Below are 24,601 nucleotides of genomic sequence, written 5' to 3'. Positions count from 1 at the left end.
TCTTCAAAAGGTGGCAGTCCAAGGATGGTTGTGGTCTCACGTGACCAGTGTGTCATCAGTTCTGGTCTCGCATGACCTGTTTTACATGTCTCGTGCTTTTATTAAATCAAGTCCCATGCCTTTATTAAATCAGGCCCCAAATCCTTATCCTGCAGAACTAGCTAGCTCCAAGATAGACCATAAAAAAATACGCCAAAGAGAACACTTACCCGCACAAAAGCTTCAAGGAAACTCAGCTGGAAACCGATGCTTTGTTCCAACAGTAGCAAACTCCAGGCAGAGTTTTGCTGGAGAAGCTTCCAAAGAATAATACTCTGAATATGCTGGCAAAGCTAAACAGCAACAGGATGAGGCATTCAAATGAGCAGGAAATATGATGATTTACTTCAGCCACAATTCTGTGCTTGGCGAGATTTGGTGTTGTAAATGTCTGTGTGAGTGCCTGGGACAGAAGAAATGTTAAGGGAATGCTTCTTCAGCGGAGCGGCTGTGCTCACCCACACCCCAGGGAGTGCATGTACCAACAGCAGCACCGTCTCGCTACGCGTATGGCTTCAGGTGATTGCTGAAAAACTATGATTCAGTGTTGCGTAGTTACACAGACGGACAGGTGATGCATAAGGAAGTTTAGAGCAGAAGACTGTTTCTTCTGGTGGCCCGAACCTCCATCTCTGATTTTTATGTGATTCTCTCTTCCACAAACACGATTTCCTCTAATTTCCCCTGCTTCTGATTTGTTTTGTGCAGTTATTGAAGAATGGCAGCCACCTGAGGACCAAAGTGCAGGGTATCTGTGGGTCCCACGTGCTCTGTTACATACCTGCACGGTTCTATCCTCTGCTCACAAGGCTGAAACATCATAGAATCATAAAATCATGGAATCATTTGGGTTAGAAAAGACCTTTAAGTTCGCATCCGACCGTAAAGCCAACAGTGACAAGTCCACCATTAAACTTTGTCCCTAAGTGCTACATCTACACGTCTTTTAAATACCTCCAGGGATGGTGACTCGATCAGGTGCTGAAGTGACCAACCACGTGCTATGAGTAACTAAGTATTGGAAAGATATTTAGCCTATTAAAGGCAAAACAATGCTGAAATCCATTAGGTATTTATGACTCGAGGCAATAAGTCTATGCAGCACAACTCACTGTAGACTTAGGATCCAGGATGAATTTGACTGCACCAACACAGTGCCGCATTTCCAACAGGACCCATTAACTCAGATCAGGCCCAATAGAAATGCAGTTACCATGCTTCCAGACCCAGCATGGATATCTCCACACCTGTGGGAAAAATACACACCTCATCGCAGACAAAACCGAGTATGCCAGGTTTTGGTGTGTGGCTGGGAACACCATCATCAATACATTGCAGCCTCTAGGCGAGTGTCACCAGATCTCACTCCTCCTGGAATCAGCTAGCTGTCCCCTTTGACCCTCATTACCCCATAAACTCCTTCCATATAGCTCAGGGGCTCTTCAGGTTTATTGTCTTATCCAAAACAATGAAAACTGGATGTCACAATATCCCTTGCAGTTTCAAACAGCAGAACCTAGTTTTCTTCATGTAAGAACCAGACAGTGGATATTCGCACAGCTTTCCATCACAATGCAAGGAACAAAGCTGGAGAGACAAGCTGCCCTTGTGGGTGAAATTCACAATAAGGCCTTCATTTGCTCTTTCTTGAAATCTTTGCAGATACTTAGATTGCTGAGATTATTCAATGGGCTTGGAAAGAGTCAGGGAAATGCAACAAACCTCAATGGTCTGCTTTGCAATTTAATGGCTTTCCTTTTAATATGTGTGCAATTACTGAGCGAAACCTAACCCTTCCCCAAGCCTTCACCTTTGATCAGAGCACGGATCAAATGCTGTTTGGCTTAGGTACGTTTTGTGCTTGTTTCTTATGCAAATGCAACCTACTATACACCAGCTGGCACTTTTGCCAAATTTGCTTCATGGATTTCACTCCGTTTTCTACCTTTCACCTAAAAAGGGGTATTATGTACATGGAGATTACTTTTCTGTGAGAAGATAGTGAGAGATTTATTTTCTCTCAAAAATTATGGGACGAGATCCATCTTGGAGTAATTCCACTGAAACCTGTAGCCTTACACCGATGATTATTTAATCACATTATTTGCTAAAAATCACCAGAACAAAGCTCATCTGTGTTTCAAGTGCTTTGTTAACGTTACGGCGAGGTATAACCACTTACTTCATTTTTAGCAACTCATTTACACTATGCCTCATCAAGGTTAGCCAAATATCTTATGTTCCAAATCAGCCCTGTGTGGGCAGACCTGAGAGACCAAGTCCAAGCCCAAGCCCAGGGCTAAATCTGATTCCTTGAGCTTGAAGAATTGGTTTGTACAAGGTGGTGAGGCCTTTCTCATGCCCAAAGTCACAAGCTTTCTCCTGCAATCCCTTCCCGTGTTTGTGGGCTGTATATACTTGACAACAGTGGGGCTTATAAGGTCTCACCAGTCCCTGGATTCAGGTTCCAGACCAAATACACACTCACACACACAGAAAGACAAAAATAAGTGAATGTTTACCCAGTCTCTATTCAGTCAGAGTTGGGCTTTGGAAATCAAATTTGGGCCTCAGTGCCTGCAGAAGGATTTGGGGTAAGGATGTAAGACAGACACCTGGAGTTAAATCTTCCTTATTTTAGGATTTCTGATGAGGATAATCCCTAGTTAGGTCCCATCAAATCATTTATGAGCTTTGGTTCTTGTTCAGTGGATTATTCTTTTATTCAATTAAAGAATAATCCCCACCAATGGATTTTATCCATGTGTACATCTTTAAGTAATCTCATTTGAATCAGAATGTGATGGCTTGCAGGATTTGTCTCACAAGACTAGTGGGAGCAGCCTATTTCATGTGCTCTGTATTGCGATCCTTACAAAGCTCCAGGTCTAGCTTCAGGTTTATTTTTTAAACTAAGCACAGAACTTTGTAGGCTTTTTAACCCTTCTTTAGAGCTTTGGATCAGTTTGCAAGAAGCAATAGTCACCCTAATTATTTATAAACAGTTTCATATCATTGTAGATTCACCCTCACGCCATCATGGCTGTGTGAGAGCTGGGATCCCTTACAACGCACGCTGTAGTCGTGGCCGTGCTTCGCTAATGCCGTCTGGCTTGAGGCACTCCTTGTAGTCTGGATTTAGAGCAGCAAATGTTCTCCTGGAGGTGCGCCCATAAATCTCACCCACAGGAGAGCTGCAAACTCATTGCCCAGAATCTCAGGTTAAGTTTGGGGCCACTGTGCTCTTCATCCCACTCCCTCCTCCCTCAAAAACTCCAGACTAATGACAACTGGAACAGCTTCCCTACTGCATAATCCCATATGCCAAAAGTTGCTTGAGAGAGGGCAGACCTGCACCATACCCCGGATGGGACAGAATGAGGCTCTGTCCACTGGGATAACTCCATAGAAGGAGACACCAAAATCATCTCTGAGAAGCCCCGCAGGACTGGGTCCCACAGGCAAGGCCAGTGAGGTCCTCTGTCTTTTGGGTTTTTTTGACTCAAGCCAGAGATCAGAGCACACGTAACTCAACAGCACTTGGATCTGGGTGGACACGCGCATGCCCAAAGCGGGGGTCACGCCAGCTGACATGGCAAGACTGTTTATGGCCCCTGTTTTTTATGCAGGCTTGTAAAACAGCAGCAGCATACCCAAGTCCTTTTTCTGGGCCTATCACTAAAAGGTAACACAAACAGGATGTAACAGGTCACCAGAAAATTTTACCAGCTGACCAAGACTGTCACAAGGCAACCACATGACCGATGGTCACATGAAGAGCAAATTTCAGTTTTCTGTGCAATGGACAATTTTACCCATTCTATAGTGTAATATTTAATGTGTACTGCATCGTCTTATACACATGTAGTATTATACATTATTATTATATAGCATGATACTTAGGTTTATGGAAGATCCTACCTAAACTCAGATTACATGCGTGTGAACTTTTAGAAAAAATAAGTAAATAAAACAACCCCAAAGGTGGTACATCATCTGTGGAAATTATTTTTGTACACTTGACATTGTCAAGATGCCATTCAAGAGAGGCATCTAATTCCTGCAAATTCCCATAAATACGTTTTCACTGAATTCTAGGAGGCAGCTGTTGTTTCACCTCTGCAGAAAATCTACATTTCCCTAATTAACTGTTAAAATGAACATTTTGTGCCAGTTATATACGTTCAACGGGTTTCTGTTCAATTATTTTCAAGACCTGTAAAATGCCACCATGGAAAGACTTTTAAAAAAAAAATCAAGTAGCAGCAACACAGTCCCATCTAGGGGAAGAGAACTGCTTTTCTATAACTCTTTTTTTCCCTCCCACACTGGACAATACTGGCGGGCTGAGATTTAACCAGAGATGGGCTCCTTTTACAAGATTGCTTATATAAAGCGAAGATAACGCCAGCTGGGTTCATTTGAAAGAAGACATCTTGGGAAGAGCCGACAGCGCAGCTATTGGAATAAGACTGGAATGAAAATCTGAAATACTTAGCCTCTTCCTGTCTCGTAGGTATACTTTATTTCTTGTAGAATGCATAGGATTATAATTAGAAGGAATTGTCACTGAAATTTACTGTATGAGCCTTTTATATATATTTTTAATAGAGACTGAACGAAAAGGCTGATTCTCTTTGTTGGAAATACTTAATTAGGAAGATATTTTTTTTCTTTACCTAAATGATATTTGTTACTTCTGAAAGTGTGCTCAGGGATGTGTATATGAGGGCAGACAAGAAGAGTGTCTACAAAGGGAAAATATGAGAACTCCAGTCCCAGTCCCACAGGCTGTACATGCCTCTCCCCGTGGGAAACAGCTTGCAGATTTGAGGCCTGAAGTGGAAATGTAAATTACTGCTATGTATGTTTTCCTGACAATGCAATGGTTAGCAGTAAAGGAGAAAATGCTAATTTACCAAAACTGAGCTACATGAAGTTAAGATTATATATGTCAGGATAGCTGTCAACATGGAGAATAGTTTCAGCAGTAAATTTAAAAGCACAATATTGTTATTGCATGCTATTGCATGTTATTGCATCATATTTCTTCTAGTAATTTCTATTCCCTCTTTTTTCAGGTCCCATTGTTTCAGTCTTATTTGGTTATGCAAACACTTTAGGTTTAGACTCTTGACAAGAACAAAGAAAACTTAGAATAATTCAAATGCACCACTAAACTGAAATAGTAAAATAGTCACGATAGTGACGCAGTGATAACAGTCTTGGAAATATTTATCCTATAGAAGCAATTAAGTAAGTTGGGTGACAATATCAGTAATGTTATTTGTTTCTCTCTGCAAGAAAAATATGTTTAACGGTAGCTACAGTTCTGGGTCTGCAGACAGTGCCTTTTTTTTTATTTCCAATTTTAAAGACAACTTCAGTTTTTATTCCCTGTGTCCTCAGATCATTGCAAGAAATGGTGACTCTTACTTTCTATCTGCTGGTCATCTTGGCTCAAGCTCTTGCGGGGCCTTGCAATCCAAATAAAGCAGGTAAAATAACTTAAGTGTCCTATGATCTTCTCTTGTAATTAAGCTGCCAAAGGTGTTTTTTTCTATTCAAAAGTGGAAAGGTTTTTCTTCAGAAATTTAAACTGTGGATTCTGGAGAGCTAATTCTTACATTTCTGTGATTGGTCTGCCTTCAGCTAGCACAGTAAAGCAAGTACCACTCAAGTCCTAGCCCCACAGAAAATTAGGCATATGCTTAACTCTATGCAATAATCATAGTGCAATAAAGTTAAGCACAAGCAGCACGTAGGGATAAAATGGCAAAGAAAACAACAACAATTCAAAATTATCTGCAATAGCACAGGCTAGATGCAGCAGATCTTTGCTGGGCTTCAGTCCCACTGACTGCAATCAGTGACCAGTGGTGCATGAATGTGCTGGGCTGAACTACTGAACCACTCTGCTACATTAAACAAAAAAAACCAAAAATCATTGATGCTAAAGCCCTAATTGTACCCTGATTTCTGCCGAGAAACTCAAATGATCTGGTGCCAGCCAGACCTGTAACGTAGAATTCATTACAATTAAGAAATATGCTTTAGAAATGCTTTGGAATATGCCTCAATATGCCTCAATAGGTGCTTTGTATGTGCGTGACTGTTGCCAGTTTACTGCTGGTAATTTCATGGTGTATCTTAAGTACTTGGCCCTCTAGCCATTTATTTCAGTACCTTCATTTGCACAAGCAGTTTCTCTGAACTGCAGAAATTCTCATAGCTGTAAAGTCTCCAGAGTTACAAATCTGACCACCACCACAAGCAGAATCAGCCTGTGCGTGCTGAAGGTTTGTTGACCAGAACGGAGCTAGTTGCTAAAATCCCTATTTGACTTTCCTTGAGTATTCCCTAACCTTCTGCAGACACAAAAAGGCTGCAAAATCAGGCTTTTATCATAAAAATGATGTTGTCACGGGCTTTAAAAGAAATAATTGAATAATTCCAGGCAGGGTGTCTTTTTTCTGACTGTAGTAATTGAAGTCTTTCTCAATTTTCAGGTCACTAATGGTTAGTCAATATTTGCCCTTTAAATTCCCATCAGACATTCAAATTTGCACTGCCTGATTCTCTTTGAAAAATGTCCAATTCTGCTATCATGAAGCAATCAGTCTGTAAGTTATGGTGTTCAATATTCATGGTTGTATTAGCAATCACCATGCTTGGAAACATTGCACTGTGATTAATCATTGCCGTTAACAGAGCTAGGATTTCGGTTCATTTACTATTGCTATTAACAGGGCTAGGCTTTTCAGTTCATTTATTATTATTGCCATTAACAGCGCTAGATTCATTTTCAGATCTTAGCTTTTAAATTGAGAATTCTAAAAATGCAGTTTGCGCTGGTGCTGCAATGCCAGTGTGAGGAGGGAAAGGGTAGAATATGTATCATGGCCTGGATCTCACACCGCTACATAAAGGTGCCCATCTACTGAAACCTAAGAAAAAACTTCACCGGTGTTATTTTTACAGAGTCAGTGGTGTTAGAGAAGCCAGCTCTGCAGCACAGTCTGACACATTTCAGTGCAGCGATTTGTCACTTCAGGTTTCTCAGCAGTGTCTCTGCTCCTCAATCAGTTATTCCAGAAAGATAAAAAATTTACATGAAGTTCTGCATTGATTAGAAGGCAAAGGCCAAACTCTTCCGAAGAGGACAGAATTTAACAACCCAAAGGTCAGTTTTGTGTAGCAAAAGCTGCTCACATTAGGGGACCTTCCAGCACACACACCGGCTCACAGATGTTTAATCCCAATGGAAATAGGTGTGCAGACCCACCTCTTTGAAAGAAAAACACCGCTGAATATCACCCCAGGTATATTATTTTCCTTTCAGATGTAATTCTGGTATACTGCTATCCTAAAACCATCATTACCAAAATTCCGGAGTGTCCTTACGGATGGGAGGTTAATCAATTGGCACTTGGAGGCATTTGCTACAATGGGATCCACGATTCGGGATATTACCAGTTCACAATCCCGGACCTGTCACCTAAAAACAAATCATACTGTGGGACGCAGTCAGAGGTAAGACTATCCAGGTCAGCATTTCTGAGCTGGACTTAGAAATCAACTGGACTCACTTGAGAGAGTCCCGTTTGCTTCAGCTTGGAGTGGGCTTTAAGTACTTTAAGGAAGGAGGAGACAAACTCCAGTATCAGGGAGAATGAAGAATCAATTAGTCGCACCTTGCATCTACAGGCAAAACACTCGCAGGCTTTAGTGATATTAGTCTGTGTGTTAGTCGCCCATTTGCACCTGTATTACACAGAACATATATATAGTAAGGTGTATATATAGGCAGCACAGCATATAAAGAGCTACAAAACCACGTTGCCTTGGGGATGGTGTTTTGTCACCAGATTGAGCCTTCGCTTTTCAAAGTACGAAGCTGTTCCTGATGCCTCAAAGACTCAGTACTGCCTACATTTCTCTATCTCACCATTCACAGTTCAAGAACCCCATTTATCACTTCTACAACTCCATCGTCTCCAATGACACGTCGGTAATTGTGAAGAGCCAGCCTGTGAATTACTCATTCACCTGCACGTACAATGCCAACTACCTGGTGAATCAGGCTGCCTTTGACCAAAGGTAAGTCCTCTTCTGGGAGTGCGCCTCACCCCGTCTTTAGCACCACGTCTCACTCATACAGAAACTTTGTTATGTCCTCAGGGTGGCCACCATCCACGTGAAGAATGGGAGCTCCGGCTCATTTGAAAGTCAGTTGTCCCTCAACTTCTACTCTGTAAGTGTTCTTTGCCACCCAGCTTTTCTCCTTCACTCCTCACAGGCTTCAGCCTAAGAGCTGGGGAAAAAAAAAGGCCTGCTGCTCCTGACTTCTGTGTGTCATGCAGCACGTTCCCAGCCTCTAACAGTTAATTGCAGTGGGGTTTGCAGGGGTCCTTGTTTCTGCTGATTAACAGGGATAACTTAAACTGAACAGAGCAGACACATGCCAACTGTTATTTTAACCCCTCCAAATCAGGCAGATTTTTCTGCTGAGATACACATTTCTAACACGCTGACAGGTTTTATAAGAAAAAGCAAAACTTGTTTGTAGTCCCACTCAAAGAGCAGAATGCATCTGCAGGCACCACTGCTATCCCCGAGTCTCTATTGACACAACAAAGCTCCATCCATTTTTCTTGCAGTTTGCTTCCTGCTCCTCTCACCAGGCAGATATTTTGTGTTCCCCAGAGACCTTTAGGTCATGCTGGGATTTTGTTTCCAAGAAAATATTATCCCTGGATATCAGGCCAATCTTTTGAAACATCCCTCTCCTCCCCACAGCTCCTGGAGTCTTTTTTCCACCAAAGCACGGTTAAAAGCACCAAAGCCACCTCTCTATTTTAGCAGAGCTACAAAAAGCACAACTAATAATATACTGTGTTAAATTTATAGGCCAGCTAGAGGGAGTATTTAGCACAAGGTGGACTAATGGAAATCTCTCCCCTGACACCCTGCCTTTTGGGCACCAGTTGATCACTAAACATTTTGGCAGCCTTGGGATTCCACATGAAAACCCATGTGGAGCTTTTTTCTGATATATGGCCCACTGGTAGTATACACTGGCAAGGTACCACACTGCTCCTGTCAACTCCTGGCAGAACGGCTGCAAAAACAAATGACAGACAGTGAGCAATGGATCTCTGGTACTTTTGTTGGGTTTTTTTGCTAAGTGACTGTTTTGTTCTAATGGCCATGGGGCTCCCAGGAGTCAAGGAGGGAGTGGCTGAACTGTTAGTAATACATTTTCCCACTGAGCACAAGTACAGAACAAGCTCAGAAAGCTAATGGACCACTCCTTTGTGGGTTTTTTTTCCCATTTTCACCATGGAGAAAAGGTTAATTTCAATGAAATGTTCCTTTTTTTTCTGGCAAAATGGAAATAAAAGATTTATTTTGCCTACTTATTCATCTCTGCGGCTCCCTGACAGAGCCCTCTGCCTCAGGTGGGCCATACTTCCAGGTGCTTCACGTGCCCATTTCCTCATGCAGGAACAGTGCCCAAGCTGCAGCATAATCCACTGGAAACACTTCAGCCTCACCTGCCCTTTACTCTGTGATACACCACTAACAGCAAAAGACTGTGATGCAGCATGAGGGGCTGGAGCCCGAATGGAAATCAGACCTTCAGCACTGAAACCTGTTCTGAAGAAAAGCAAGAGAGTACCCTAAAATGGTGTAGAGCAATAGAGTTTGGAAAAAGAAACACTATACCAGGTCCAACTCATTTTAGCACAAGGACTGATAGGAGTTTTGTGACAGGACTTCTGCAAGTTCTCTCCTTTGGGAGAAGTCTTTGGTTGAATGAGAATTTCCCAGGGCACTTAAAGCCATGGATCACTAATCTAAACACAGCCTTGAGCCTTAACTTCAGTGCATCCAATCTATCAGATGTTGCAGTGGGAATACTGTAGCGCCTCACAGCCACCTCAACGTGTAGGTGAGGAAAGTACCAGGGAACTGGTAAGAAAATCAGTACCAGGGAACTGAGCAAGAACAGGGAAAGATAGTCCAACAGCTCCAGAACTACATATACCTGAATCCTGCTGTGTAGATCTAAGTAAGTAAACCAATGCTATAACTAAACGTGATACTCTTTATACAGTTCTGGTGCTGGCTTTGTTCTGATCTTACGCAATAAAAAGTGGTGGGATTTAAGGTAGGTACTTCAGTGTGTTTGTAACCAAACTTTCTCACCCGAGCACCACACACTGCACTACTTTTAGGAGGCTGGCTTTTTAGTGGATGAATAACTATAGCTGGCAGAGCTCTTTCTGCATGCACGTGTCCCTTCAGCTCTCCTCATGCTGGCCACCACAAGTATAAATTACGGACTGCTGAACCTTTGCATATGGGCACATGATTTCTGCTTGTCTTCATTCCTTTTCCCCGACACATGGCCATCTCCCAACCCCATTCCCATTCCATACAGTCATCTGCAGTCTTTCACTCCCACCAGCTTTCCTCACCACCTCTGGTGTACCAGAAGCAGCAGCAAGCTCGTTTCCCACACATGCTGTGATAGAACACATACCACAACCCAAATACCATCAAATTATTAACATTATAATATCACTTATTATCATTATAAGCCAAAAATTAAGAAAAAGATTTTTAAACACCATCTTGGGTTTGCAATACTCCTACTACTAGGTGTGGAGCTTAGAGCTTGCAGGTAAAAAGAACCCAGACTTCTGGAGTTCATCTCTCCAGATCTGTCTGAAGTTGCCACATACCTTTGCTTTGCATGTTATTAGTAATGTATGATGTTTTTCTCTTTGTCTTTCAAAGAATGCCAAGTTTTCAAGTATAAAAGAAGCCCCTTTCATCGTTGAAACATCAGAAATTGGTTCTGACATATTTGCTGGAGTGGAAGCTAAGGGCTTAAGTGACAGGTAGGCAAGGGAAGGAGTAATAATTAATAAACTGGCAACCATGACATTCCTTGTTAATCTGGGGTTTGTGTCTCCCCAGGTTCAAAGTTGTTCTCAACAACTGCTGGGCAACTCCCTCCTCGGAGTATTTCTACCAGATCCACTGGCCTCTGATCACCAAGGGGTAGGTGCTGGTGGGACCTGGGGGAGCACCTCTGCCCAGCCCAGCCCTGAGGATGACAGAAAGCCGGGGGCGGGGGGATGCAGGGGCAAAAGAGAACCTGGCCCACAGCAGGGCGAATGCATCCATCAGACTGTGACCTCAGGAGATATTTCAACGAAGCCGTGGAGGCTCTGACACTGCTTCTCCATACACAACACAGGTGTTCTACAGACAACTCCATCCTCGTGCACGAGAATGGGAAAACAAGCCGGGCGACGTTCCAGTTCAACGCTTTCCGCTTCCGTAACATCCCCAAGCTGTCCAAGGTCTGGCTGCACTGCGAGACGCACGTCTGCGACAGCGAGAAGTTCTCCTGCCCGGTGGTAAGACCTCCCTCCCAGAGAAACACACAGTGCTAAATTTAGACGGAGGATGTGGAGACCTTCCTGAGGGCACATCGGGTGCAGAGCCAGTGCCAGAGCTTTCAGTAGATGGAGCCACCGCCACGTGTGAACCTGAGTGGCCAGCCGTGCACCCCGACCCCTGTCATGCCACAGGCACTGTATGCAACATTGGGAAACTTGTTTGAATGTATTGAGAAATAAGGTAGACTTTTAAAAACTCGGTTCTTGTCAATACCCCAGACTACAGTCCTGTCGGACAAACACCTACAGTTGAACACGAGCCTGAAAAAAAAGGAGCAAGTAGAGCTTTTTTGATTTTACCAAATATCTCGGTGCTGAGGGCACCGGGGGGCAGCGGGAGAGCCTGGCTCAAAGCACATCCCTAGTCGAACCAAACCTCCCAGTCTCCCTTCCCAGGGAAAATCCTCCCCACCGTCCTGCAGTGCTGCAGGAAGTTACTGCTCTTGCAGCCACCTCATGAAATACATTGTCACTGGAGCAGGAGCTGAGGATGAAGAGTAGGTCCCGGTGACCTCAGGTGGCAATGAGGTGGGGGTGCTATGCAGGCGTGTTATTCAGCACGGGGAGGTGCACACTGCTTGCACCAACTGATGAGGAGAGGGCTACTAAAGCGTCTTTCTTTAAAGACTTCTCTCTCCCTCCTTCAGTAACTCAGAGCTTCACTATTCTTTCTCCCACACAATGTATATGTCATTGCTATAAAACAAAGCCACACTTTATCTAACCTGAAATTAAAGCCCAAAACACTCCTTGGCCAACATACTGTTGTTTCAGCAACAAGTATTTCTTGCTGGAGAAGAGAAAGCATCAATTCTGGTCAAACCATCTTTTTTTTCTGAACTCTTTCTCAGTCCAGGAGCCAAATTAAGACAGCAATTTATTACCCAGCCTCAGCACTAAGCAGGGAGCGCTGATTTGTGCAAAATCTGCACGTTTGATAAAATTGCATTGTTAGAAATTCTAAGTTTCAAAGGCAAAAGAAAAAACTCTGATTTTGTTCTTTGCTTTTAGAGATTTCTTCAACTTTCCATCAAGCCATAGACTGGGGTTAAAAGCAAACACAGAAACGGTTCTCCTTTCTGACACTGCTGTCAAACATCTACATCATCCTTACAGGCACAGGGTGGAATTCCCTGCTCACCCTCCAGTGAAGGATAATTGGTCGATCAAGCTAACATCCCTCGAGTCCACTTCCAACCCAAAAATGCAGCTGGTGGTCTGCTGCAATTAAGGTCGAACCAAGCTGGAGGTCTATGCTTACAAGCAACTCCTAACCAGAATTACCACACGCTGAGTTTGTAAAAAACATGTCCACAGCTGGGGATCTGCAAAGGTCAGGGGATGGACAAGGACCTTTAATCTGTAGAGCACTGCCCCCAATACAGACCTTGTCAGCTGTGACAGGCGTCATTAGTGCTGGACATGAGATGACCTATATGGAAGGGATTTGGTGCTTTCTGTTTCTACCCAATGGGCAACAATTATAATTAGCAATAAACAACAACAGAAGCCTTTGGAGAGGTCATGGGTTAAGCAGATGGAGCTCAGCTCCCCCCCTCCTTCTTGCCAGGAGGCTTGTTTCAGGCAGGGTGGAAAGGGCAGCCCAGGAGGACCTGTGATTAGCAAGCAGACACCCATCTGGGCTCCTGCCATCTCACAACCGAAAAGAGCACTTACACTGACAGTCACGGCAAGGGCTGTGGCACACCGAAATCCTCAGAAAATGCACTGTAAAGACTCTCCTTAAATTTCTCCTGCACCAAAAAAACCCCCAATAATTACAGGGGAAAAAATCCCTAGAAAATATGCAGCAATATAGATTTCATTTCCTTGGTTGGAAACATGAGAGTTGGGTTTGGATTCTTTAATGAATTTTTTAGTGTACACGGCTTTCTCTCTGATCTCTTGAGACATGTGACAAACGGAAACAGCGCATGGAACAAACTGGAGGTGTTTTAGTGGCGGAGATCACTGTACGCAGTAAGTGACAGGGTGTCTGGGGTGTTTCTCCCTTTGGGAAGCAATGAAGCTGGGAACCCCTGGTGGCTCAGGAGCAAGCCGAGGGAGCCGAAGCCTTCTGCCAGAGCCCTTTCCCCCGCAGCGGCAAGAGTCTGGAACAGAAGCTGGTCCCCTCCAGGCTCAGGGCTCTGGCAGAAGAGCTCAGTGAAACTCTCCTCGTTTACAAAGTGAGTAAAGGAACCCATTTGGCATTAATGATAAATGGCCAAACCACTTACTTACACTGGAGGTTAGCAATGTAAACTCTGCTCACCTGCATTTGACCTCCGCGGCAGCCCAGACAAGCTCTGATAGCTCGAACAGGACTAGGAGAGAGGTCAGGCTTAGGAGCAGCCGGAAAGCTTTCCTTTACACTGTGGGTTGGTGCCTCAGCGTAACCCTAACTCTGGTAGGTTAACCCTTTGTGCCTGTCCCTCCTGATACACAAATTGAACTGCCTTCAGGTTTTGCCGTTATAAAACACCTATTTTCTCTGACTGCTGCCTTCTGGAGGCACCAGGAATTTATCCCTGAGCTGGTTTAATTCTGTGGATCCAGCATATCTTTTGCAACAGGTCCTCGGAACAAGGTATGCCTAAATCATGTTTTCACTAGAGCCCTTCTTTATACCAGTTTATCAACTACATCCACACCAACCTGAAAGTCAATTTAAAATTGCAAAGACACGTAGACCAGCACTATTACAATTCAGTATGTTGCACCGGTAAAATCTCATCGATTTTAGAAGATAAAACAACTGAGGATCCTTTTGTAACTTCAGACAGTAAAGTCAAGAGGAAGAACTATCCAAAATTTCAAAATGTGGCAAATGATATCTGTTCTGCTCTTACAAGGCATGCTGGTGCACTTTGCCCTATTTTAAACATGCTATCCCAGTGTTATCTTTTTCTCTTATTTTATACAGGCAAAGGTTTATCCAGATTTTACACACTCTCAGGTAAATAGCAAAGTATGACAATGAAAATATCAATCCCAAATATGGATTTTGAGTGACTCCGTCAGCATAAACCCCATAGCTCAAAGAAAGACTTGGTAAATTTGACAGAAATGGAAGTATTTCAAAATCAAATTTTTTATTTCTCAACATTCTACACTTTGTTTTCCTCCTTTGGCACATCCCACACTCTGGCCAATAAGATCATACCAATAACTTCCAATACTGAACACTACTTTCTCTTCTTTTCATGCCTTCTTCCTAAAAAGGAGCAAGAATCTTTCACCGGGTTAACAGAGATGTCTAAAAGCACTTCTATTTGGAGAGGGTTTGAAAAAGCCCTTTCAAAGCCTATTTGTTAAAACTTGATATGGTGACAGAGCCACATTAAGGGCATGCAGTTGCATTGATGGGGGTGGGAAGAGAATGTGAAAGGCAGCTGCCAGTGAAGTACTCACATTTAGTCTTTGTTTCTCTTGCAGATATCATCTTCCACCTACTCTTTGTGATTGGATTTTGTGCTGTTTTATTATAAAATGCAGCCCACCTATGTTTCTTAACTTTTCCAATCCTGTTTGGACCTGGACTTCTTTACTAAGGATGTTTATTTTACAGAGGAAAAATGAAAGTCACAAAAAAACCCTTGTGCACCATTTTACCAGATAAATAAAACATTCCATGAGCTTTGTGCCTCGAATACTGGAGAATCCCAAAGCAGATTTGCCTCTCCTCAGTCTCTGCAGGTGTTTTAAACTAGTGAAAACCCAAGGGTTATGTATTCTGCTGATGCCTCCTTTTGCCATCCTTGACTTGTGATGCCAACAGTACCTGTTCTCTAAGGAACACAGGGATATGCAAACTCAGCATTTTTCAATGCCAAGCTTCCCTTCAGGGTCCCCCTCCCTGTCAGTCTCAGTGTGGTAGCGAACTCCCCTCCAGGCCTGGTCTTGCAAGGTCCTAGCTTGGATCTGTGAAGCCTTTGAACAACATGAAAACTAACCTAACATGTCAAGGATGGGGGAAAAATATGCTTTTTATGTAACAATAGTTAGAAGGACTTCTGAATTAATTACCTGGCATTTCTTCCCTGCTTCTCAGCGTTGTCAGTATTGATTGGTTGGGCTAAGTAGAGTACGACACATGCTGCAGTAGGTACAACACTGTTAGGAGCAGGATGTCTTGCTGACTGGACAGGCTCAGTGCTGGACTGCTGCATGGCGTGGATGCAAATTAAGCACATCTGAGGTTGGAAAACAAGCTAATGAGCTCTACACTTTCTTGGAGATGTAGCTGCTGTCAGATACAATAGGGCCTAGGTGCTGGCTCTGTACCTGAGTAACAACAGCTCTTAAATAACACACTAAGAAGAAATCCCTAGAAAGGAAAACCATGATTTCTAAAGCGCAGGGAATATCAGGACATGAAACAATTTCTCAGAAGGAGTGATGGTAGGTTATTTACTTCCAGTAATTACTAAGACAATATTGAACAAAATTATTGAAAGTGTAAGAAATATTCCTAGGCCTTTTCCATAAATTTTTCAGGATCCTAAATGTGAAAGAGAGAAGAATGACTACAGCTGTTACACTTCCTATTGAATGAACACAGTGAGTGTACCTGTATCTGCACACATTGCAGCCTAAATGCATTATAGAATTTTTGCTATTGTTTTTAGAGAGGAAACATCCTGAATAATTCTATTAAATTAAGGATTTTAAGCTCACCGTTCTTTTTGAAACCTCATTGTTATGAAGATAACGCATAGCTACAAGATGCATACACTACAGCCACAGTTTTCAAATACACACAGATTCCTCTTAGCATAGACTGTATTTTCACCTCTAGGTGTGATCTCAGTCCACGTGTATTTATAAGTATCTGAGAAAAATGAAGCTGTTTAGAAGCTGAAATGTTAGCAGACAGCATCCACCCTGACACCCTGCAGAAAACGAGTCCATTCTGAAGGCATGCATTTAGCCATTAAATACAACAGAGGGCACTCTCTTGACAGAATAGTCTGATTTAGACAGACCAGGGTTGGAAGTACTTCAAAGTAATTCGTAGTGGTACAAGTTTCTAAAGCAAAGCAGAGCAATTGAAAGTTTTGTGCACCACAGGACATTCTGATCAGAGATAATGACCCCGCAGGTTTTTCTCCCATTTGCTGTTTTGCCTCCCTTTCCCCTTCCCTCCTCCCACTAATACCCCAAGTTTCAACACCCCCGACCAAGTGGCTTTACCGCTTTGAATTCTTGTCCTTGCCAAATGAGACTAACACACCATCCTCTTCTCCAAAGCCTGTTTCTTTCACCTCGCCTTTGCAGCAGTCACTGCTCTCCTATCATGGCTATTTTGTGCAGAAAGCCTTGAACAGGGTTTCCTTGGTAGGTTGATTAATTTACTACCTGATTATGCAATAGGTGTTGCTGTGGAACAAACCTTGCAGGATTGCAGCAGCTGCGAAGTGTGCCTGCAAATTCCCAGGCCGCCTCCCTGCCCAGCGTGGGATGGAGCCTCTGGCCATACATATCTCCCGTGCGCGTTGCTGCACCGAGTGGGGCTCAGGCAGCCAGCTAGCTGTGGGTGCAGGATGGGCACAGCCCTATTGCCAAGCCAAATCTGGATCGCTATCTCCCTAGGCTCCAAAAATGGTTTATAGCTAAAAAACAAACAAATAAAACACAACTGAAAAACAGCTCCCAGACGGGACTGTGAAAAGATCGATCTGCCAAAGAAGGCAGCAACATATGAACACGTTTCAGCTCCAGAAGTGAACCACTTACTGTTCCTTAAGGAAGCACAAGTTGTCCATCCTAAATAGCCTGCATAAAAAATATGGACGATAATTCACCTTCATTTTTCCTGACCTGCATATGGCTCATCACTGTTTATTCTGCTGAATACCACTTATGTTGGCAGTATTAGAAAACGCACTGATTGCAAAAGATTTTAGCACAACCTAAAGCTTGATAGACTTCATAATTTCAGATGCACTGTAATGATGGATCTTTTTCAGCTGGTGAGACATGAAGCTGCTTGCCTTGATGTCTGCATCTGAAAGTCTAACTCAACACTGGCCATGGAGGTATGAGGAAAGGCAGGTTAGTTACAGGGGACACAGGTAATCTGTTTAGAACCCAACATTTGTTTTCCCAAAGATCAGAGTTTGGTTTTGTCCCAGTTCTTCCTCCTATTTGGATGAACTCTAATGAGGCATGACTTTTTACATGCTTTCATCCTCACAGTTTGACATTGCAATGGTGAAGCATAAGGCCACTGAGGTCATGGCAAGGAGTAGGAGAGAAATGAATGCACACAGATGTCAAGATGGTAACAACACAGGTTGCAGCACAGTAGCACTAGTACATTTACACAATATTTTGTTCGTTAAAGATAGGTCACTCTTCTCACTTGCAAATGGTAAACACCATTAACCTGCGTGGCCTTTGTTTGACAGTCACTGCAGACGCAAATTATGATTAAGAAGGTCCAACAGAATTTGTCAATGAAAGAGTGAGTCAGATATAACACAATATCCTCAGAAGTACAAACCAGCAAGCATGCCACCTATGCAAGCTGGTACTTTCCATCCTTGACAGCCTATATTCAGCGTCCCCAAACAAGCAGTGCCGTGGCACTGTGATCCTTATTCCTGCCACCCCAGCTCCCACAGTGAAAAAGAACGCTCTGAGACTGACAAGTCAGAATTAATTATAATCAAGCATTATGTCTTATATCCTATATTGGAATACCACAATTTCAAATCCAAACTTGAGAACAAATCCCCAGCAGCTGGTATCAGAGAACATGCAATTGGTTCTGCTGCAGAGATGCCAGAGTAGGTCTGACCCGTATGCCCACACAGGGCATCCCCTCGTAGCTCAGCCCTGAAAGGAGTGGAGCCCCATCAGGACTGCAGGCCTTTCTGTAGGGGGATCTCAACTCAGTAGCACATCAAGTAAACATTGCATACCCTGACAGAATTGGCAATATATTACACAATATAAACACAGGCAACCTCTTGGATCCAGATAGCATATATAGAAACTCCCTGTCTTAATCCTAATTTAAACACCAACTTCATCTCTCAATTCTGTAAAACCATGCCTTTTTTTTTTAAATGTCTCTGTCAGGGACAAGGAAAGCCCCTACTTATCTCAGAATAGTATCCTAAGAACCATGACTCAATACATACAAAACACATCATAGAAATACCTAACCTGTATTAAGAGTGAACCTCCCCACCCCATTCTGAAGATCAAATCTTTCAAAGTTATCTCCACCCAAAGGGCAGCTGTCACTCACAGGTGCAGAGGAAAAAATAGCTATTGATTGATTGGACTCCACAGCCCTTTCATGTAGCATATCACTGTGGCCCTGCAAAGGTCAAGGTCCAGTGGCTTCAGAGAAATAAATAACAATTCTTGCAGCCAGGCACTCAAGGGGGAGACTAGTGTCCTGAGGTCTTGTCAGAAGCTTCACCGCACCCTGAAGCACAGCCGTTAGCCTGCTTCCCAACACATTTTTCGTTATTTCTTGTTACGAGGAAAACCTAGTACTCGTCTAATGTCTTAGCCTGTTCTTCAAAAGCAATTTTTAGACATGTACCGGTTTTAAATTCTAAGTGAAATGTTAAATTCCCCTTTACAAAGGGCCACCTGCAATGCAAACAGCTCTCTGTAGTGTAACCAGTCTCCAGCCTTCCCAGCCTGATTCCCACAGCGAGCAGCCCGTGTCTCCTGTCCTGCTGAATCTTCTCTGTGTGTGGTTTCATCCACAACACCCTCCTCCCACCGACTGGCTCCCTCTGGGCATTTACACACTCTGACACAGAAGATTACTGGAAGGGATTCCACCCTGCTGCAAGACAGCCTGCTTTCCCGCTTACCCTCACCTGCCCGAACTGGAAAATAATATCAGCGTTTTTCTTCAGGGAGCAAACACAGCAACACGCATCAACACTCCTAAGACACAAACGCTGAGGATGTGTATCATATTGACCTCATTTTAAACAGACAATTAAGCCACAATAGGTAGCCCAGACTTGTCAGTAACATGGCCCTGAAATATGTTTTGAGAAGATCTTGCAGGTTTAAATTGCATTCTGCTTTTCCGTAAGCACATTCAGCAGAGTCCAATTGATGCAGTACTGCATGACGAGAAGTGGGGCACGTAAGTCATATTCCTTGGTGAGCACAAACGCTGAGGTCTAACACTAAAGCAGAGGTCTTATCACTGAGAAATGTTTGCACAGCACTATAAATTTACATGGTGATTAATAAGCCCTGATAAGAGCATTGTGAGCACTTCTCATTGTCTCCATGCCCAACACTTCTATGCTAGCGCCTTTTAGCGAATACCTCAAAGTACTCCAAAAACAGTAATGAAGTATAATGAATCTTAACTGATTCATCTGGAAAATTTAATCTTCCCTTTACAAAATGAGAAAAACTGAGGCAGAAAGAACGAAGTGAGTGAGTCGTGGCTGGGGTGCGCATCAGATAGATTGGTACTCATTCCAGTCGAGGGGAATGTTACTGGAGTAACACAAATAGTCATCAAGGAAAAAAATGTAGCCTGATCTGATACTTCTAAGGATGAATTGTGAATTGAGAAAACTCGCAAATTTTGCATTTATTTTATCTGTATTGGAAAGATACATTTCATATATACAGAAAATCAAGACAACAAATTCAAGGGTTCTGACACACAATTTATTATGTACCTGGTGACCCAGAGTAACAAATCACAAGCACCCATAGCAAACATAAGGTAAAACTCAAAGGTTAATCACCTGGAAGTAGTTTGGACCAACAAGTTTTACCTCACACTTGCGGCAGGTGTGCTGCCGTGCCTCAGTGGGTGACAATCCTTACCCTCTGATGTACCTCCACCCTCAGCTCACAACCAGCCAGGCTCAGGCTGCTCACCTGCGTCAAGGCCAAACAGGCCATTTCGGCTTCTCTCTGGGTAAATGGCCTATCTCAAAAGCAATCGCAGCACTCAGGAATTCCACAGACATAATATCTATTTCTTCAGCGGGGTTGATCCCACTGCAGACAGGCAGGCTGCTAGCCACCACATAAGCATCACCAGTGGTTTCTATCTTTAGCGACAAAAAGAGCGCAGCTACTTATTGCATACTCTAGATGTGGAGTGCAGGGTGCAAATAAATTTGAACCTTAAATCTTGCAGTGGCTATTTTCCAAAATGTAAAGAAAAGAAGGATGACACCAAAATGTTTTGAAGTTACTGTATCAATGGTCTTTTACTGGACTAAATTGAAATTCTATTAAGTCTTTTTTTCCTAGGAGAGATCTTCAACCTCTTCACAACTTTCTTTGGCAGATGGGGAAACCATTTTTCTCCTCACACCCATGAATAGACTATAAAAATGCATTTGCTACTAACCTTCCTACTGAGTTATAATAGCAGAGGTCCATCTCCAAGGCCAGCAGAAGAGTCACGATGAAAGCTTTGCTATTCCATGACTATTTGCTCAATTGCCAGAAAATGCCAAACACCATGTGTTTTAAGGATGTTCTAGAAGAGGCTGTACAGGTCACTCAGGAGACTGACCACTTGAAGGGGGATGCTGAGAGAACACAAGTTGCAGCTCCACCAAGCAATAAGCTGCTCTCTCCAGTGAAGCTGGAAAGGAGGAGGAAAAGGGATAATTTCTATTGTGAGCACTGTTTCTTGCTCTCCATTTCCTTCATTTGGCCTGATTTGTTTTGTAAATAGGCAGAAGTTACTGAAAGCATTTTCCAAAACTTCAGTAGGAAACAGGGAAAGTGATGCATGGAGATCACTACCCATCATGCTGACCAATATTGCCCTCCTATTTCTTCCCCTGCTTCTGATATTCCTTTACATCCTCCATTGGCTTTTGTTTCTTAATTTCAAGTATTAGAGCAACACTTTTGATTAGCAACACATTTATATAGAGTGTCAGTCAATAACTCCAGGCAACACTGATGACAAGAGCTCATCTATCTTCCTTTTCTCTGCCACCAACTGCACCAGTCCCTCCAAACGATCAACATATTTTTCCAGTTTGCTCACCATGTTGTCCAAGATCTACTGTGCCTACTGGGGCATATACAACAAGGTCACGGTTGTTTATCGTCTGGTGCCAAGCAACGGAGCATGTAGTGTATCATTTCAGATTCCAGTAGTTTCCTCCTGGTGGCTGGATTTCACGGCAAGGGAGAGAACGACTTGTCTGTTCCATATTCCAGGTCTTTTCATGAGGTGCCATAGTCTGATCATGCTTGGGTCCTTCTACCACATATCTTTGCAGAATCTACATACGCGGCTAATTACTTAGTCATTTCTCACACCAGTTTAAAGGGGTAGCTTGCTGAGGGAAGAAATAATTTTGAAAGAAAATAATTTTCCCATCTGTCATAATTTAACACCGGCCTCACTGGAGCAGAATAAAGGTTCATCTAATTCAAAAGTCTCCCTCTGACAGCGACCACCAGCAGCTGCTTACAGAAAGTGCAAAAGCAACGGAACATGTACCCAGTGAATCTCTGCGTCCCCCATAACAACTATTGGAACCTACCTATCTAACAAGACACAAGGCTGTGGGCTTGCATCCTGGCCGAATTCTATCATAGATTAATTATGTAATAAAATACTGAGATATTGAAAGGAATAAAACGCAGTTACCTGAGAGAAGGGGTTGCGGGGAGGGGAGATCAGGGTTATCTACTTTTTAGTAAGCACAACTGCAAAGGATGGGGCACTTTTTATATATTTTATCTTTTTATCTTATTTTGAGGCTTTTAATATGTAGCAAGCTTAATGGAACCTATTTTGCTTCAAGAAGAGACTAGACAAACATTTGAAATGAGCAGGGAGAGTATTGACCACAGATATCGAAAACCCGTGACGCCTGAAGCAACCACAGTCTGAATTTAAAAAAAGAGACTAGCTTACTATTTGCCTAATTAACATCACATCTGGTTTCAACTGGATATTAATTGCCCTCATTTCCTGCTTTAAACCACTGAAGATTGTCGTTGTGGGCTGTTCAGCAGCTACTATTTCCCATCTCTACAACAGCCGCGTTTGAGTGGTGAACAAACAATGCACATTTCACACGGTCTACAGAACACTTTTGATACCTGTCAAGAGAAAGGTACAACGTATTTGTGGCAGTAAGCCTTTCACAAGTGAGCAAAACTCACCCTTCATGGCTTGCTTCTCTTAACCACTTTTTCACAGAGAAGAAAATCAGTCTCTGCTCTGTATTTTCATCCCAACAAGCTCTTAACGTGGTGATGATCCTTGCATTCCACTTCTCCACACACTGGGATGGCTGTAGGGATGAGTCCTTGATTCTGTTGATAATCTCTGAACACAGCAAGCATGATTCATCACAATCCCGGGTCCTCGTACAGCTATTTTCATTTTAGTATTACTCGCATTTGATTGAAAATGCCTGTAACAAGAAAAGGGATGTGTCCTTCCCATAAAGGGTTTCAGCTCCCCACTTAGGAAAGCTTTCAGGGAACCAGAAGGAATCAGTGCCAGAACCTACACAAATATGAATATCAAATTAGGAGAAACTGTCTTTGAAATATGCAATGGACAAGAAGGTATGGTGTGAGTGCTTTAGATACACTGGAGAGAAATAATGGCCACAGTTGCTGAAACAGACATAGAACTGCCAAGGAATTTTGCTGAGCTGCTTGAAATTTTGTGCATGGTGGAAGCTGGGGGGGGCTTGGAGTGGTGCATGTGTAGGTATTTTGGTAATAGAGTTTACAACCAGTGACGGGATCTCCATCTAGCATTAGAAATCCAATGAAGGAATTACTAGTAAGCTTAGGTAAGTTCTATAATCTTGTACAATATTTATCAAAGGGTCAAAAATCCATACAAGTCTTCAAAGATTAAAGGTGACATCTTTAGTAAGCAGATACATTACTCTGACTATACTCATCTCATGCATTCTATGTTTCAATGCAAATAAAGTAAATATAGCTCCTTCAGGATGTAAATATGCACTTCCAAAAAAGATTGTACGAAAGATAGCTCAAAACAAGCAATGGAACAACCTGGCAACAATGGCTTCGGAAAACTTTGCTAGCTCTCTTCTCCATCCAGCAAACTTTCCCTCCTGGAGGAGCTCCTGTTCCCCTTCAGCCTACACAGTAGCATGGTTCTGCTCTGGCTACATGGCATTGCCCCATCTACCTTCAGACATCTATCTGCCAGTGACTCAGGCCACCGGCTTATCTCAGTGCTGATGCCTAAATCCAGTGGTACCTAACAGACCCAGCTCACAGACCCAGACCTGATTTTGCTGCACAAAAAGAATGAAAAGAACAAGTAGGAAACAGAAATGCTAGGAAGGATATAACAGTGCCAATAGAAGTTTGTCCTCAGAATAACTTTAAGATCCTTTAGCCTAAAATAGATTAAAAAAAAGACAGGAGAAGGAAAAATGGAGCAGTCCTGAGGATGGGCTCTAGAAAAAGTGAACTTTACACCCCAACAACTAGAACTTACCACAAAACAAGGGCAAACTGGTTCAAGTAACCACAGGAGAAGAACGAGGTTAGACATTATGTCTGATCAACGACAGGACGACAGTTCTTTTGCTACAGGTCTGCCACTGCAGCTCTCTATTTGTGGTCAGATGTTAAAAGCAGCACTGTGCCCCAGGGCGCTGTAACTCAGGCACCGAGCCCAGGTTTCCATCTCAAGAGTGAAATAAGATCCTCATTCCTTTGTAATTGTCACCTGAAGGTTGGGCATAATTTAATGAGAGACTGCCCAGTTGCTGGCATTTCTTAACATCTTATGGTTTATAAAAATATCAGGATTAAGATTTTCTTTTCTCGGTTATTTCTAGGTACAGAGAAGTGGAGCGAGGCATTATTGCAGCAAAACAGGACTAGTGCAGCAGCACGCTGTCAGCTTGCTTCACCGTCATGTAATCTTTGGCAGCACGTCAGCACCTTTGCACCATTCTGGCAGCAGAGAGCAACTGTGGAACTGGTTCGATCAGCGCTCGGGAGCCTGCGAGGTACGGAGCTGCCTGGGCTCGGCCGGCACTGCCGTCTTTGCCCTGGCTTTCCCGCAGAGGGTTTCAACCAAGGGGCTTCAAACCTGT

The 24,601-nt window shown here is 43.1% G+C and overlaps 1 protein-coding gene and 1 long non-coding RNA gene across 2 annotated transcripts; one reads left to right on the top strand and one right to left on the bottom strand.

The window, feature by feature from the left end:
* Positions 1–4,531: 4,531 nt before the first annotated feature.
* TECTB (tectorin beta) lies at positions 4,532–15,082 on the top strand. Its single transcript, XM_063339341.1, has 11 exons — positions 4,532–4,555; positions 5,449–5,537; positions 7,382–7,572; positions 7,997–8,139; positions 8,221–8,293; positions 10,846–10,949; positions 11,029–11,112; positions 11,312–11,474; positions 13,427–13,496; positions 14,440–14,472; positions 14,952–15,082. Exons 2-11 carry the CDS (start codon positions 5,462–5,464, stop codon positions 15,002–15,004), a joined length of 990 nt encoding a protein of 329 aa, XP_063195411.1. The 5' UTR covers positions 4,532–4,555; positions 5,449–5,461; the 3' UTR covers positions 15,005–15,082.
* A 5,116-nt stretch (positions 15,083–20,198) lies between these two features.
* Positions 20,199–24,116, bottom strand: LOC134517398 (uncharacterized). Its single transcript, XR_010071616.1, has 3 exons — positions 23,995–24,116; positions 22,668–22,921; positions 20,199–21,832 (listed from the first exon to the last, which is right to left on the bottom strand). It is a non-coding gene; the product is annotated as an uncharacterized LOC134517398 (long non-coding RNA).
* Positions 24,117–24,601: the final 485 nt, after the last annotated feature.

The sequence above is a fragment of the Chroicocephalus ridibundus genome, chromosome 6 (assembly GCF_963924245.1).
Source record: "Chroicocephalus ridibundus chromosome 6, bChrRid1.1, whole genome shotgun sequence".
In the NCBI taxonomy this organism is placed as follows: Eukaryota; Metazoa; Chordata; class Aves; order Charadriiformes; family Laridae; genus Chroicocephalus; species Chroicocephalus ridibundus.
The sequence above is the reverse complement of the archived record's forward strand: the minus strand, read 5'-3'. Positions and strand labels throughout refer to the sequence as shown.

Bases quoted from the DNA above. Each gene is read 5' to 3' on its own strand.
- TECTB (XM_063339341.1), top strand. From the start codon at position 5,462: ATGGTGACTCTTACTTTCTATCTGCTGGTCATCTTGGCTCAAGCTCTT. The intron at 11,475-13,426 runs GTAAGACCTCCC...TGATCTCTTGAG, and splicing joins AGAAGTTCTCCTGCCCGGTG to ACATGTGACAAACGGAAACA. The intron at 13,497-14,439 runs GTAAGTGACAGG...TATTTTATACAG, and splicing joins GGCGGAGATCACTGTACGCA to GCAAAGGTTTATCCAGATTT.